The sequence below is a fragment of the Zophobas morio genome, unplaced genomic scaffold (genome assembly GCF_036711695.1).
Source record: "Zophobas morio isolate AGI-343-1 ecotype UQ-CSIRO unplaced genomic scaffold, CSIRO_AGI_Zmor_V1 ptg000023l, whole genome shotgun sequence".
NCBI classification, from domain to species: domain Eukaryota; kingdom Metazoa; phylum Arthropoda; class Insecta; order Coleoptera; family Tenebrionidae; genus Zophobas; species Zophobas morio.
This window is the reverse complement of record NW_026972128.1, coordinates 4,024,382-4,041,055: the sequence shown is the minus strand read 5'-3', so window position 1 is coordinate 4,041,055 and position 16,674 is coordinate 4,024,382. Positions and strand designations below refer to the sequence as shown.

Genomic DNA, 16,674 nt, shown 5'->3' with positions numbered 1-16,674 from the left:
TGTTTTTCCAAATGTTTTATCCGTGTTTTGTCATCTCATAGAATTGAATTGGTATTTCTACCAAGCAACAGCCAACATTTTAGCGTTTTTCGAGTTGCTAACTGAGTTAGTGGTATTTCCATGTCTTCATGATAACGTTATCTGGAAAACATAAAATTGCATTGTTAAATTCAAGAAACCTAGTTATTTGTAAACCTTGAAAAATCCGAGATTGCTTCACAGTGATTCATTTAGTGGAACTCATTCATAATTGTATAGTGGTGATGCGCTTGTGATATTTATTTGTTTACTGGTTTACTGAGATTTACTGAAACCACAAAAAATAGTGGATACTAAAATCTTATGATGTGATTATGGGGGGGTTAGACCGCACAATAGATGGATGGGTTAATGAAAGACCATTGTAAATGACTCGTGTCTTCAGTGAACGTATAGGGGCTGAAATAAAGTGCTAAATGTTTAAGGGCACAGTAATTTTTAAAAGTATGCCCCTGGCCCCAAGTGGCCTGCCAGGACAGTATTTATATAATTCCTTGAAAATTGTGTACATATATAACGCTTACTAATTATAATTTTAATGTTTATGTCAATTTCTATGTACGTAAATGTAAATTTATTTTTTAGAAGTTTTTACTTTTTTGTTTATTTTAAATCTGATTGTAACACTGAAATGAGATATATCCTAAACAATGATCCCTTTATGATTTATGGTAAGGGTTTTTATGTTCACTGTGAGAGCTATAAAAGTGATTAACTCTGTTTCCAAATATTTCTAGAAGTAGGCTAAATGGTTATTACTATATTTAAAGTTTAAAAATGTAAACATCTTCATATAACGAGTACTTGTCAAATTTATGTTGAAGTTGCATTGTGATGCCTAAATTAAGGAGCCATGATCCAAAATTGACGAAAAAGTGCTTAGATAGATGTTTTAATGAATAAATGTCATTTTTTTGTGTCTTTTAATGCGAGTTAAGGATCTATTGAGGCTGCTATCGATGTAATCATAATGTGGAATGTATGATAATTTATTATGTAATAGCGCATTCAGACCTTTAACGAGCGATTTATATGTCAATACATACATGATTGTCCATAGTATACATCGGAAAAGAGGGGCGATTTTCTAAGAAAGCTTACTATATCTATAGCGTTTTCGCAATTTAAAAAAATATTACTTATTATGCAATTCTTCCACATCTTCGACTTTACTAACAATCTTTAAGTTTTTTAAATTATTCACGAGTAAGTTAAATACATTGAAATTCCTTCCCAAATCATTAATGAAAACAGATAAGAATAATGGTCCCAATATAGACCCAAAGGCACATACGTTCACGACCGACAGTAATACAATTTTTGAGAACTTGCTATTGTAAAACTATAGATTTAGAACAAGTTAAGTAAAAATGCAATCCCGGGCTATGTTCGCACACAGTGGCAGTTGTTTCTCTGTTGATACGGCTGTTGTGTTACTTCTGTACTGAAAGTTTATTGGTTGTAAAAACCGATATATGGAAATGCGAAATCTAACAAGGTCAGCAAGGAAACAATTGGATCTGCCGATTGTTTGAGGTTGTTCGGTGTTTACGTTTGCGTGTGAAATATGCTGCAAGAGATAAGAATTCGATTAAATCAGAAAAATAGTTGCGCTATTTGTGGCGGTTAAATTCTATTTCATAATTTCTTCGGAAAACTGAAATGCATCGTTCGTGAAAATTCTATTTTATAATTGTTACCTTATTTGGTAGCAGCTTACTACATGACAGAGTGCATTTAAAAAAATAAACTCTGCATAATCGTAATAGATTTCCGAGTAGTAAGGACTATTTTTTGCTTTTGTGTTTTTGAAAAGAGAACATATTTTAAATTTTTGGAAGTGTGCCATTAAAATTTTTCTTGAGTTATACATTTTTGTTTCAGTGTGGCAAAATTTAAAACAGACGTGAAGACGATTGCTCTAATAATACTACATCGTTTTTATGATTCCAGGTAGAAGAATTACTCTATAGCAATTGTTACCACAGTGGGGCACATTTTTTGGCGTTCCAAAGCTACGCTTAATGCCCAGAATCAGCATGATTTAAACGACAAATTTTTGTTCAAGATAATTATAAAACTGCTAAAAATATATAAAAAAAAAAATAGACTGCGCTGTCCCTTTCGTAATAATCATATGTCATACATGCGTTTATCAATCACAGTCATGCGATTTTACTAGATTTTTTACTTCCAGGCTCAAGCCAAGGGACATTATGTTTAATGAGATCATTCACGGATGTCTACTTTCATTTGTTATGTCGACGTATCACAATTTGTAGAATACGAAGATGTCGGTTTCCCGTTTCTGTCTATTTGTTGACGGTTGCAGTGAGTAAAATTTATATATCTTTCCTTGCGAAAAAATGATGAGGTAATTTAAAAATTTTGTTCAGTAAATCTCTCCTGAAATCTAAAATTTACAATTCATCTCCTCTAGAAAATGGATCAAGGTTATTTAGATTGAAGTTTCCTCGCCTCTCAAGTACAACCCAACAAATCCCGATCGTTTAAAAATTATAGCATTTTATTTGATAACCTGTATAAAATAAAAAAATGTAGATAATGATAGTCATACTTAAGAGAAAGCTCCATGAGCAGTTGTTTTGTTTATAAACGGTTATTATACAATTTTAGATGCTTAGAGGCGGATTCATAAACCACAAATATAATCCTATGTTATTTTATAAAAATTTGCTCAAATCTTCGTAAAGTTTTGTGGATAATTGGATATACAGTGCATCTTTTTTAAAAGTGGCCATAAGGATTCCCATGTTAAATTTTAACCCCATTTTAACTTTGGTTAGGGTGAATACCCAGAGATGATTTTTCCGGTGAAAATACTCTTAAGAGTTCTACTTTAATTTCCACTACCACTTTTTGCAGTAACTTGATAATTTGTGCTTTAAAAAATAAAAATTATTTTGATTAAAAAAAATTGTATATCATAGAAGGTTTTGACTTATCATTTTAACTTCTCATTTTTGATAGCATAATTTTAATCTAATCATAATATACCTTTGTTGCACGTTTTAGAAAAGAAACAGAATTATGGAATCAAATATAAATGAAAATAAAACATAATTTCATTGAAATTTTTGTCAACGATCGAGAAAACCTGTGTTTATAAATCTGTCATAAAATTTTTAAATTGTGTACTGTGGCATGTTGACGAATTTCGGTCACTAAAATCCAGTAATCGAACCAGTAATCAAATTTTAGAAACGCCAGGTATTTTATTTATATTTTTTTTTAAGAAATAAATCGACAAAAAATTACCCAAATTACATTCAGTACAAATTTCAACTCTGAATCTTTACTCAGACATAAGTCATGGGAATCCCTATGGCTACGTTTAAGAAATATGCACTGTATATTGTTTGTTTACTACTTCCAAAAAATGTATTTTCAATTCTTATTAAATCAAGCAAAATTTGATGATGAAGTTTCTATTTCCACCATCTTTTAAATTAATTTTTCTTATTTCATTTTAAAACTAATTAGAATAAAGACCTGTATATGATCATTATATATATTTGCCTGTTATTCAAATTAAGTATTTTTTATATTTTGTATTTGTGGAGACCTCCATGCTCGCTTTCCTCATTTATGGCTTTGAGGTAATAACTAAGACCAGATGCTCATTAAAGCTTTAATTTTTTTTTAACTTTATAAAACAAGTTTGTAATACCCGATTCGTCTGAAAGAACGACGTTGGGGGCTTTGAAAAATTGCTGTTTTTAACTTAATGGAAAAGAATTGTTGGACTAAAGACAAGGTCATTTGAGAGACAAATAAAGTGCTGATGCCGTCTGCTCGAATTCACTCTCCGTTTTATGAATCAGATCGATTCGGCTATTTTTCAGAGATGCAAATTTTTTCGATAAGATCCTTGTTAAGAGTTTCCTTTGCGTGGTAATTTGGTTATTCAACAGCCTTTAGCGAAGGTTGAAGGGAGCTTTGTTCCGAAATATGAGTTGAGAGAGGAATGGCACAAAGAGCTTAGTTGTGTTTCGTGAAATATTAATTCGCACGTTTTGGATTGATACTGTGATATTTTGTTCTTTGATCGGTTTGTCGGACGACTAAATTTTACTGCGAATTAAAAAGCTCGTAGCATTTTTTTTTTCAGTAAGATTTCTTTAACCCAGACGTTTTTTGCTCTAGTCATTGGGAAAAGTAATAAAAGGTGAGGTTTTTACAAATATGGGGAGCTCAGACTTTATTAAAAGTCATAACGGCTTAACAATTAAAATTACCAAAATGAAAATTTTTAAAAATTCTTTCGAAAATTCTAAACGTTGCACGAATATATTTTATTGAATTAAAAAAGGTGTACAGTTTTGTGTGTTTTATATTTCAGAAGTATTGATGTAAATGATGAAAAAACAAAAAATATTTTTTTTAATTCTAAGATTTTTGAATGAGATTTAAATTGTCGTCGTTTTGGTATAATAAAAAATAGATAGGCCCACAGGAGAATTCTCCGCTGCTTTCCAACGTGAACTCATTTTGTTATGCCTGATAAAATGACTAAGAGAAATGTGAAAATAATTTCCAAGAATTAAAAAAAAGTCAAAACTTGTCTTGATGCTACTTAAAAGGTATAATTTTATACAGCGTATATCATTGATTACGGATTTGGAATATGTTTGTTCTATATCTTTAAATAACCGAAAAACACGGCGAAAACATATCTAGATTGTTTTTAATAAATTTAAGAATTTTCCATAGATTACCAACTTGAAGTAATTTTTTATATACCACGAGTAATGGGAAATATTACAAAAAAAAAAGTAAAAAATAGCTTTATTCGACTGGAAAAGATTGCTGATTTATAAAGAATTCTCGACAGATTACGAATTTGAAGTCATTTACTTATGTTACACCTGATCAAATACCTAAGAAAAATGAGAAATGGGAAAATTACCTATTTTCAAAAAGTTTCCAAAAAACACAATAGGTTTTATCCCAAGTGGAAGCAAAGAGGGTTATATATGGAGAATTTTTCGTAGATTACAAATCCAAAGCCATTTTTGGTCTACTTCTTCAAATAATCGACGAAACTGAGATAATATTTCTAAAAATTTTGCAAAAATCATTTAAAACAAATCCTTTCCGAATGAAGCAAAGCACGATGTAGATTTATTTGATATCATTTTAAATAACCGAAAAAAATGGCAAATATTTCTCAATTATGATTTTTAGTAAAATTACTTAAAATTTGCGGTGTCACGTTGATATTAATTCAATTTGATTAATGATAATTTGCATGATAAATCTTAATTGAAAAATGTAACCTTTTTTACGAATGAATGCTATTTAGAAATGGCTTATCTAATTTAAAAATGTGGGTAATATTTGTAGGTTGCAGTGTTACATTGTACATTTCAAAATTCATTATTATTTCATCACCACAAAAACTTGATAACGCCTTTTTTTAAATAATGTAAAGTAATAAGCTACGGAAGTTCTGTGTAAATAACTTTTTCTGTCAAAAAAATTGTGATACATCGCTACAAAATTAGGTCACTTGCCCGAGATGTTCGTGTGATCACGTTCTGTGCGAATTCAATTTAATAATCGTAAGATTACGATGAACTGGCGTCTGTTACTAAGTTATAAAAAACTAATACATTAAGGCTGTTGCTACGCCGAAATGGGCAAGAAATAACACCGATCGGTTTTCCATAAGTCTAAATGGCTTACAATGATTACGTAAAAAACTAGCTCTTTACTTCTGATAAAACATGATTCATACAGATTGGTTAAAATATTGATTACGATTTAGCACTGAATTACAAATTAATTAATAAATAAGAAAGCAAGTGTTAATTAATAAACTTTGTTGAACGTTTTCTTTCAGTTTTATTAAACACTTTTAATAAAGTTAAGTAAAGAAGCAATTAGAAGCCACTATTGTAGTGTTCATTCATTCTTACAGAACTTCGGTCGGGCCTGCTTTTTATCCACTTTAGTGCAGCAACAGCCTTAAAAATACTTTCATTCAAGATTGATTGCAAGGATAGCACTTTGTTTGAAACTTTTAGCGATACAAATTTCAGTTATAAAGATTTTTACGCGACGCGACGATATTGATGTCCCTGAATAAATTCTCATTCTAACTGTTTAAGTAAGTAGAATTTGAAAAAAATCGACCCTTTATAGAATAGAATTTAAACATTTAAGGCATTGTTATTACTATTGTGCACTACGTAACCAAATTATAGTTTATATAGTTGCAGATCTATGAGGTTTATTTTTATCAGTAGACATCCTTCCGATCGATTCTTGCAACAAACTACCTAACAACTTTCAAAACTTTGATTGATCAAACCAATATCAAGTGGCGAAAAATGTATTACTGTCCACTTTACCAAACTCGTCGGACATTACTAAACTTACCGTCAGTAAATTTTTAAAAGCTGAAACTTCTATCATAACGACAATACAACTAAATTTAGACTCTCTTTGATCATCGAGCAATTAACATTATTCCTTGTTATTGTTAGAATTTTGCCGTGATAACAGCAATCAAAAGGTTGCTCCATAGCGTTAATTTGCTTCCATGTTTCATAACGTCCTTTCCAACAGATAAGGTGAAAAACCTCCGTAACGATTCTATTAACCTTTTTTATTTCGCGTTTGCTATTTGTCACAGTACACAGTCACCGGAAAAAAATAATGACCGATAAGACACACACCAAACAAAAACAACACTGCATTTGTTGAGGAAATTTACAATATTTGTTCATTGCTATTTTTGCGTCTTCGCATGGGTGTGCGGTTCGGTAGATATTATTTTAAATTTTACGAGCCACGTATTCCGTTTTTTCCCCAAGTACCGCGTTTCGTCGTAATGAGATTCCCTATAAAACAAGGGTGAGATCTTATTTAAATTTTAAACTTCCGTCGGTTGGGGTGAAGGGTTAATTGTGCGCAAGTTGGATAACATCTTGCATGCGGCCTCAACTACAGAATTCTGGTTGCTCGAAACAATGTATTGTCGGAAAGTTGGCAATGATCTTCTGTTAATAAGGAAAGTTTGGATTATTGGAACGTTTATTTTCATTATAAATTTTGTGTTTATTGATTTATTTGCTTATTTTTGGCATTTGGTACGCTCAGAGGTGATTTATTTCACTGGCAGAAAACCAATTCAGGATTTATGGAGATGCAGCTGACGAGTTTTTTTGGTTGTTTTGGGTTTAAGTTCTTGCTAAACACGGCTTGATATCGCTTATTAATTAGTTAGGTGATAGGGGTGAGTGTAAAAGGGGGTAAGTGCTTATCGAATGTTCTGCTAACAAAGTTAATCAATCATAATTAATTAAAAATATGTATTTAACTTAGGGACGTTTTATTGATTTAAATTCGTTAAGGGCGTGAAAAGGGCGTTAACACAGGAAGATATAGTCTTTAAATTAATTTTTTGTGATTAATTTTAACGAGGGAAAATAATATTAATTAATGGTATGCAGAGCGTAATTATAAACAAAGTAGGAGTATGTAAACTGATCAACATAGAGCTAGAGGTGTATTTGCGAATTCATCTTCCTCAGCTTTCACGGTTTTGAATGATGTGCGCTAAGAGCTTTAGCGACTCAGCGTGTGTATCAAGTTTGGAAATTATTGATGAAGATGCTTTGGTTAGCGTTTATGAATATATCTTGATGGTTGTTGTGTTTACGTCTGGTGAAACTATGACGTGGAACGTTTTTCTGTCTTTGTTCAAAGAACAAGAGCAACATCATTACTTATTACTTTCTTTGTTGTTAATTATTTTAATGAGTTTATACGTATAATAAACATTAATTGCGGCAATGGGTGTATTGATTACATAGTATTGTTTTTCTCTTCAGTTCACCTTAGCTTTTGTGTTCTATAATTTTTAAGTTTCTTTCTAATGATTATTTTTCGTTGCATATAGTTCCCTGTACATTGTTTTGCACAAAAGTTATTGGACGTTATTAGCGTTATATTTAAATGAATAACCTTAAGTGATCGGGAAAATAAATGAAGAGGTGCAGTTACGCCTAGTTCAGTTACACGCAGATAAACCGATTTTTCTCCCAAATTGAATAGAAAATATAGTGGTTGCGTACGTAGCGAACGCCTCGGTTCAATTTTACGATCTTCCACGACATGGGTCTGTTACAAATTGGACATTAGTGATAAAGTGGAAATGCTACGTAATTATTGTATAAAAAATTATGTCGGTGAAGATTACGCAGCAATAATTTTCGCTGTTTTCACAGTACAGCAGTGATGAAGGTTGAATTTAATGTTTGCAACTGCACGATTTTCACAGTTAGCACTAAAAAGACTTGTTATAATAGTGAAATGTTGTTGCTTGTTTGTTACCTTAAATTCTATTAACGTAGCTGGTTTGAATCAATTTCAAATATTTCAAGAAATATAGAACATTTTAATATATTTTTTCTGTTAACGATACTATTTGCAAGGTGATGAAAGTTGACATTTTTCGGATAGCAATTTGTTTACTTCCCGAGCGTAAATCGAAAGTTCCTAGAATATGCAAAAGTAGGTATCCAATTTCCGTCTGGCTGACGTCTGTTGACGACTTTATTACGCAGATAATCTCCGAAACTACTGAATTGATTGGTGTGAAATATTTTCATTTATTAATCCTACCTTACGCATTCTAACGCAGAAACTACACAACCAATTGACCTGCATTTAGAATTCATATGTTGATCCCTTGTAAAAGCGTGATGACGTCAGCTTAAAATATTATTAAATAAACTTAGCTTGAAATTTATATTTGAACAGTCTCCTTTACATGTTTTTTACAGCTGTTTAGGCAGAACATCTCAAAAAGATTAGTGTTGATCGAATCGGTTTATGTTATTGAAATACTTACTGTATTTCCGAAATTCCGTGTTACACTGCACGTATAAAAGCGATGTACTATCCCTTCTAAAAGTTGACGACGTCACCAAACAAATTTTATTAAGACCTCACTTGAAACATATAGTATATATTTTTGTTTTACAGTACAGACAGGTATTATTGCCAATAAATAAAATTTCAAATTTTGTAACTTATCTAAGAAAATAGACTTCTTACGTGATTGCATTTCAGCGGCGATGAAAATTCGGTCCAAGTATTTTTAGACCGATTTCTTAACTCTGTAGTTTGTTATTCAAGGTCAATAAAAATTACCATGCCGTGATAATTTATCACTGTTGGACTTGGGTCGGTAATTGAACGATGTGATATCTGTGGTTGCAAAGTTCATTCAATTAGTAACTGAAACAAACGCTCAACAATATACCACTGACGACGTGTCACAGAATATCACCGTTACAGATGCATTTTTCAAAATGAGACAAATAGTAACCATGAGTCTTCCTGTAATCAAGCGTATTCTTTATTTTTACAGGAGTATGTTCGACATCTAGATTAAGGCTTCTGCAGCAGAACTCTGATAAAATTTTTGTATACTTGGGGTTCTTCCCGCCATTGTAGTTTGCACTCGTAATTTCAAAATTTTAACATGACGGATAGGTTTTTAAAAAGTTACATTCTTTTTAAATATAAGAACATAAAACTACATTGTAGTACTTGTACGTTATAAAGCCATGCCGGCCCTTGTAATAATAGTTTTCTTTGGCTGTTTCCTTTTATATTTTGAATTAGTTTTAATTTAGCAATCAAAGTTAGTTATTTTTAAAAAGTAATTACCCCATAATTATTTATTGTTATGGTCAATGCGATAAAATCAATTAAATATGGCATATTTTATTGAATTTTATATTCATTTTGACTCACTTCTGATTTAATCGAAAATTTTAAAATGAACCGTCGAATCTAATAGAGGGATGAGGTTTATAGATGAAGTCTAGAGGAGACGGGTAGATAGACGGACAAAAAATGTAATAACAGTAGAATTAAGTTTGCAATATTTGCTGAGACATTGAAACCTTTCAAACATTATAGATTCTTTCTAACGTAGCACAATTATTATTAGACATGTGCGTGCACTATTTTATAAATGATATCATATAAAGATAAACGTGTTTAATTTTAGTACTGGAATACTAAATAAACCATGAATGTCCTGTGAGTAACAATAATTAAAACCGTGTAATATTAATTGAATAATATATTTACACACGTGTATGTCCATATAGATAGGAAAAACTTGTTCATCGTAATTTATTAATAAGTACTAAATTTTTTTATGGATGCCTTCCCAACACTCTTTATGCTAAAATAAACACAGTTTAATACAAGCAAGAATAAATAGTCTTTAAAAAATCAGGAACGTTAATTATTATTAAAAACAAGGTGAACAGATTATATAGGAATGTTGGTTTATTGGGATTCCTGTTACTGGACACGATTTAGGTTAAGAAACATCGGAGATCATAGGCGGCACTTGGCTACATAGGATTATTTTGTCATACGAAATATGGTTTTCCAAGCTTGTTTTAAGATTTTACTTAAAATTTTGTTTAATCTCACGTTTGTACGTTCCAAAATTTTGAGGTTCACTATATTGTTGGTCTTTAGTTGAAGTCAACGTGCCAATAAATGAAACAGTTTCGATTTAATTGTGGAAAAGAACAAAATTTCTTTAAGTAAACCACATGTAAGTTAAAATCAAAATTGCTTATTGAAAGCCCCCATGTGTTCATGCACATCTGATTCATAGAATCTTTGCTCCTTTCGGTAAGCAATCGGAAAAGAGGTCAGGACTGTCAACATCATTAGTATAGTCGTAAGCGGTTTATTGTTGACTTCCAAGAAACAGAAAGTCAATATTCACTGTTCGGCGGACTCTAATCGTTTGTAATGGGAAGTTTTTCGCCTTTTTTATACACGCTGTATATTGTAATTGAATATTGAGGTCAGCTGTTATCATAATTACAACTAAACGACAAATACCGGTGGCTATTTAAGTTTGGTATAAAAATTTTAAGGTCAGTTGTACACGTCGAGATGTATTTGTCAATGATGGCCGTAATTATGCACGAAACTTGTTCTAAGCTATTAATTAATGGGATGTAGATAAAGCCGTTGCAACACGAAATCGAATTTTTAAGACATTTACTCGTAATGTAAGCGTTTCTCGCAACACATCGTCGCAATTTTTCTTAACCTCGTAAAATCAGCTTTTGATAATTAGTTGTGAATGAAATTAACATGTTTCATTTCATCCGAATGTCATGTGTCAATTTTTTACCAAAACAAGAAGTTGTTTATTTATTTTAAAGCTTCCAGAAAACAGACGCTCATTCCACCATCTCGAGGAAGTCACAAATTATGTAAGCGATTTTTTTGAAAGTCGACGGTTTCAAGTTTCAATTCTCTACGGTTTCGGCCTCTACTGATCCATAAAATTATATTACCCAGAAAAATTAAAGTTTGCGTTTAGTCGTCGGTCGTCCGCCTAATGGACTCGATACTATCAATTAATTTTGTATGCCAGTGTGAATAATTTATCACTTTTTCGGTTATCCTCATGTACGTCCAAGATGTAAATAAACTTATCAAGAAAATGACTCCGCGGGTCACTAAACTTCATTGAAACTGCTACATAATTTATCAACTTCGTTTTGTTTCCTGAATGTTTGAGAAACAAAATAGTTGTGGACTGGTCGCGGAATTCGTCGGATTAAAAATGGTGTCCTTGTGAGAAATAGAATGACAAAATGCTCGCGTACACCTTCATGGTAGCGCAGAAACCCGCCCTAAAGCTGCGGTTACACGTGTGTGGTATCCGCCGAGCCCGTCTGGTAAGCAGTAAACGTTGATGCACAGTAGTATACAAAAATTTTTTTGCTAATAGATTTTTAAAATTTTCCTATATCTAGTTTAATAAGTTCGTGAAAACGAAAACAAAAACAAAAACAAAAGCTTCTCAATATTTACTGCTTTCCACACACGTTCCACGAGCACCACGCACGTGTAATCGCACCTTAACCTCATTTAAACTTTTTTGCAGTGCCGTAGAACCCGCAGGAGCATGGCCAGCGGTGACAAGAAGAGCCCCCAACTTAGTAAAATCAAAGTGAAAGTTGGTAACAGCACAGTGACAGCCAGCGACTCCGACGCTAGCGTGGAAACAAACAGTTTGAGTGCGGAAAGCGCAACCGAACAGAATAATGTCCCGCAAACGGAGAAACGGCGCAAGAAAAATAGAAGAGGCTCGGAATGGGAGATAATGGAGGGACTGAAGGACGGACAACGTTTCGATAACAAGCCGAACCCCTTCAATGGCTTCTTGCACAAGAAGAGGAAGTGGCCGTTGAAGGGCTGGCATAAGGTAGGTGACAACCGAGACTTCCTAAATTTCCACAGAATAATATTTGCACCACAACTGCTGCACAATGCTTGCCGTGTCCCTTGGATAAAGATTTTTGGTGAAGTGACTGCTTTATTAATCATCTATTTGTATCATTCAGTTGAGAAAATAGTAAAACTAGTACAACAGTATCTAACTGTCATTGCAAATTTAAGAAGTATAATTGAATTCTAACCTAAAAATTTAGAATATACTTGTCGTTTGAATAATAAAATTGGGATGTTAATTTCTTGCTTAATGCGTTGTATTGTAATGGCGTTTGTATAAACATGGAACAATATGATACAGTAGGTCATGCCATCGAACCAGTGGCGGCTCGTGACTATTTTGGTTGGGTCGGCCAGCAGTGAGTAACCCAAAGTTTTAAGACATAGAATACAAGAACCAGGGACCTCAAGTCAGTCATTATCTATAATTTGCTTCCTGTATGGTGTTAATTCATATAGTCCTAACAACTTGGTAAAACAAAATAAAAAATATTCTTCAAATAGGTATAAAGTAAAGCATATACTTATACAATATAAGCCATCTATAATAATAAAATAACGACAATAAACTCAAATAAAAATGAAAATAACATTCAAGTTATAAAGTAACACATTCTAACAAAAAATATAACATGAAACGTCAACAACTATTTATTAGTAAAAAACAAAATTAAAAAAGTAAATTAGAAATTTTTATAAACCAATTCAATGCGTCTTTGTTTTGTATTGGCAAAGTGGTCAATTACTTGATTATAGAACTTTTGATCTTCCGTTAAGTTTGTAAGCACTTCTTTTTCTATTGCTAAAACGAATAATTTGGATAATCGATTTTGACTAATGGAGTTTCTAGTAAAATTTGTAATTCGCTTTAAAGCTGAAAAACTGCGTTCAACAAATGCTGATGTGGATGGTGGTATATGATTAAAATTAAAGACAGAAATAATTTCGGAGGCTTCTACATTTTCGTAAGTAGCATCATCAGGAGCAGGGTTGAGAAATTAGGAAGATGGCAAAAGAGCACGGTAACTCAATATGTCAATCGTACCAGACGACCAGAGGCAAAACTCTTTTTCTGAAGTTTTTTTGAATTTATTGTCAACATCATATTCAAAAATTAAACAATATCAACAAAATAGTTTGTTTGTTGACTTGCTCCCCGTCAGCCATTCATAATTTTCATACCATGCTGTATTAATTATTAATTATTAATATGCTATTGCACCGGAGCTGACGTTATTATTGCTCCGTGCTTCGATTAAATGTTGCATGCGCGGCTCCGAACGGGTCATTTCTTTTATATCCCAGGAATTGATCATCGTATGTTAAAAGTCGAAAGTCATTATTTAATAGATGTGTAACAGCATCAAAATTTAAATCAGTTACTAATTCTCTTACCAACTGTTGTCATTGTTACTGAAATTAGAAACAAACCTAAACCAATTTCATCCACGTGAAGACTGCAGAAATTCACAATATACAGACAGCGGCCGGCCGGTGCTGGTAGTGGGGAACCGCATGGAAAAGTGCACGGCAGAAGTGGAGTGATGAAACGTAATATTGTACGGTTTCATCGCTATTGCCTTCTAACTTATACAAACAGAAGGTGATAGCGCTATAACAACTTGATGTACTGCCAAAAGGCCGGCCGATTTTAGCAGACATTTGACCAATCACTGCTCCAGGCGCGTTAATCAGAGGGTATCAGACACGTATCAGTCTTTATAGCTATTTCTCTTTAATTCCGCTAAACAGAGAGCGATAGCAGATATGACATTATTCGACGTTTATTCTTGTAGTCGGCCGGCCTCAGCTGCTGCTCCTCGCAGTAAAAATATTTAAACTTCCCGGCACGATTTGTGCTTCCGAACGAAAGTGAATAAATTAGATAACGCTTTTTGTAATTAAAAAAATAATAACAACAGTAAAATCAGGTGATTTCAAAATAGCTTTAAATTATATTCTTGCGTTTAAAATAAAAATGAATATCGCAAATTGACAAGTTCGGTGACAGACTCGGCCTGGCCTAACTGGCCCCCCCTGACGAGCCGCCACTGCATCGAACTATTGACTCCAAGGAAAACAGATAGAAATATATATTAGGAAAAGAAATATAGCGAAAAGCCGGAAATTTTCTCGAGACGGCTTCATGTGTGAAACGTCTGATATATTTAGTGGCAATATGGTTGGCAACTCGCGTTCGTTTTATTCCCAGAAGCACTGTAAAGATAAAAGCAGTAAAAAAGAATCTAGGAATGAGCGATTGGAAATTGTGTTATCTCGACTTAATTACAGTGTGCATTGTAATCAATAATTTATTGCTGAACATTCAATAGCGTCAATAAATAGCCGGGATCAGCATAATTTGAGGATTAAGTCGGTATTTGAAAGGTGCATCGTTCACCTTTGACATTTTTATTTTTACATTTTTTTGTGATTCGTTTTTCGTTTTGTGGTGGGAGGGATGCGTTGAGCCTTTTTGCTTGGATTCTGTGGTGTAATTCTATTTAATGAATAAATTATTATTTTCGGTTTTTCCATCAAGTACTTGACAATGTATCTATCAATTACTGAAGAAATAATTAATGTGGAGGTCACGATCGGTATTGTTTTAAAAATAACTGTAATCGTGCATAATTGATGGGATTTAACTAATTTTACTTTCGTTGTACTGGAGTTTGAAAGAAGATTTGTTGCTACCGTGTCATGTAGACATAGAGCGTTTTTAAGCGATTCTAACGTGTCTTGTAAAGCGTTTGCAAGCAATCACTGTACATTCATCAATCTACATTACGTTAGGTATTTTTGTCATTTACTTGTTAGTTGTTAATTAGATTCGGAATTAAAGTGAATCCTGAACGTTGAGTATTAAAAAATTAATTTTACCCTTGGATATTCTCAAGCGTCATAGACCTCCTACGACGGGCTTGTTTGAAATTTTGTGATCAACTTAACTTCATAGTTTTATCAAGTTTAAATCATCCATCTACAATTAAACAGGAAACAATCATACATAAAATAAAGATCACTCTCTATAAATGTAGTCTTTTCACCATTACGTAACGTCATGCAAAGATTTTAGTGAATAAGAATTTGCATGTCTCACAGTCTTAGAAAACTTATTGATAAGTTGGATGTCGTGCGAATTGAACATTTGCACTCAGATGCCATTTAAAGACGTTATATTTTATTTAGAACTGCATGATATATATAGTTTTATTATATGCTATGTTTCACTCGACTGCGCTCACAATTACATCGACATTACTATTTGTGTAGGAAACAAACATTACTATGTAGTACAATGATGGCCTTTTTAGATACACTATAAAATTAATAGTAGCGTTTTTTAGCCTTTTTCGGAAGGGCGATTTTTTAGTGTTATGACATTTCAGAATAAGAGGTAGTAGTTTTAAAGTAATTTTGATAAATCATTTGAGAGCTTTATTAATGTAGGTAAACTTGAAAATTCTTGACTGGCGCTAAAGTTATGACGTGAATTTTATCTTATAATATACGTATTTTAAAACAATTATTGCTAACTCGATTTTTTGAAAAAAGTCCAAAATTTTACATTTTACAATTTAACTGAGAAATTACAAAACCTATTGCTCGAAAATCTTGCATTTTAAGAGATTTACCTTCAGGATCTTTTTCTTCTCTCTGAAGTTTCCAATCTTTTCCTTCATTTCCATATGAAAGCGAGTAAAACGTCGACACCTTGCTGACTAAATAACTTTGGACAATTCTCTTGTATTTTTTTTTTTTGTATTTTGATATGCCCTTTTTAAGTTTTGTAATCCAAAACGTTATCACTGTTTTCGTTCTCACCTGTATACTCCAAAATCCAAAATATTTGCTGTTTTATGTATTTCTGGTTCAGCCCATAACGCTTCTATTTTTAGTGGTTTAAAACATTTTATATCCAAAATTTAAGTTGAAAAATGTTACTCAAATTAGACCACCATTGCTTTTCTACTGTATCTTTGTTATTTTATTTCATTTATTTTCACTCTAGTAAATCTTCATCTGTATATTGACTACTTAATTTCTCTTTGGTGATCGTATTATTATTTTTCATCACATTTGTTTCAAATTTTAATATGTTGAAATCGAAAACGCCCAAATTATCTGACATTGCTAACACAATAAAATTTAAAAATTGCCATCTTCTAAATTTAATTAATGTCTATAAATTCAAACTTCACTACTGTTATGAAAACAGCTTTCGTTCTGAATTGAAAGCCACGATTTTTTTTTACACTGACATTAAATATCGAACTTTTGATTAACACATTTTGAAAATATTTTAGAACG

General features: G+C 32.3%; 1 protein-coding gene across 5 annotated transcripts in view; it reads left to right on the top strand.

The window, feature by feature from the left end:
* LOC135133947 (oxysterol-binding protein-related protein 6-like) overlaps positions 1-16,674 on the top strand; it is a 50,150-nt gene that overhangs the window by 6,376 nt on the left and 27,100 nt on the right. For 2 of the 5 annotated variants that reach the window (XM_064062510.1, XM_064062509.1), the window contains exons 1-2: positions 11,706-11,804; positions 12,014-12,334. In XM_064062510.1, coding sequence (XP_063918580.1) covers positions 11,721-11,804; positions 12,014-12,334 — 405 coding nt within the window. In that variant the 5' untranslated portion in view covers positions 11,706-11,720. Of the gene's footprint in view, positions 1-6,825; positions 6,922-11,498; positions 11,805-12,013; positions 12,335-16,674 lie in introns of those variants that run through there. The other 3 variants (XM_064062513.1, XM_064062511.1, XM_064062512.1) reach the window with 3 other exon arrangements.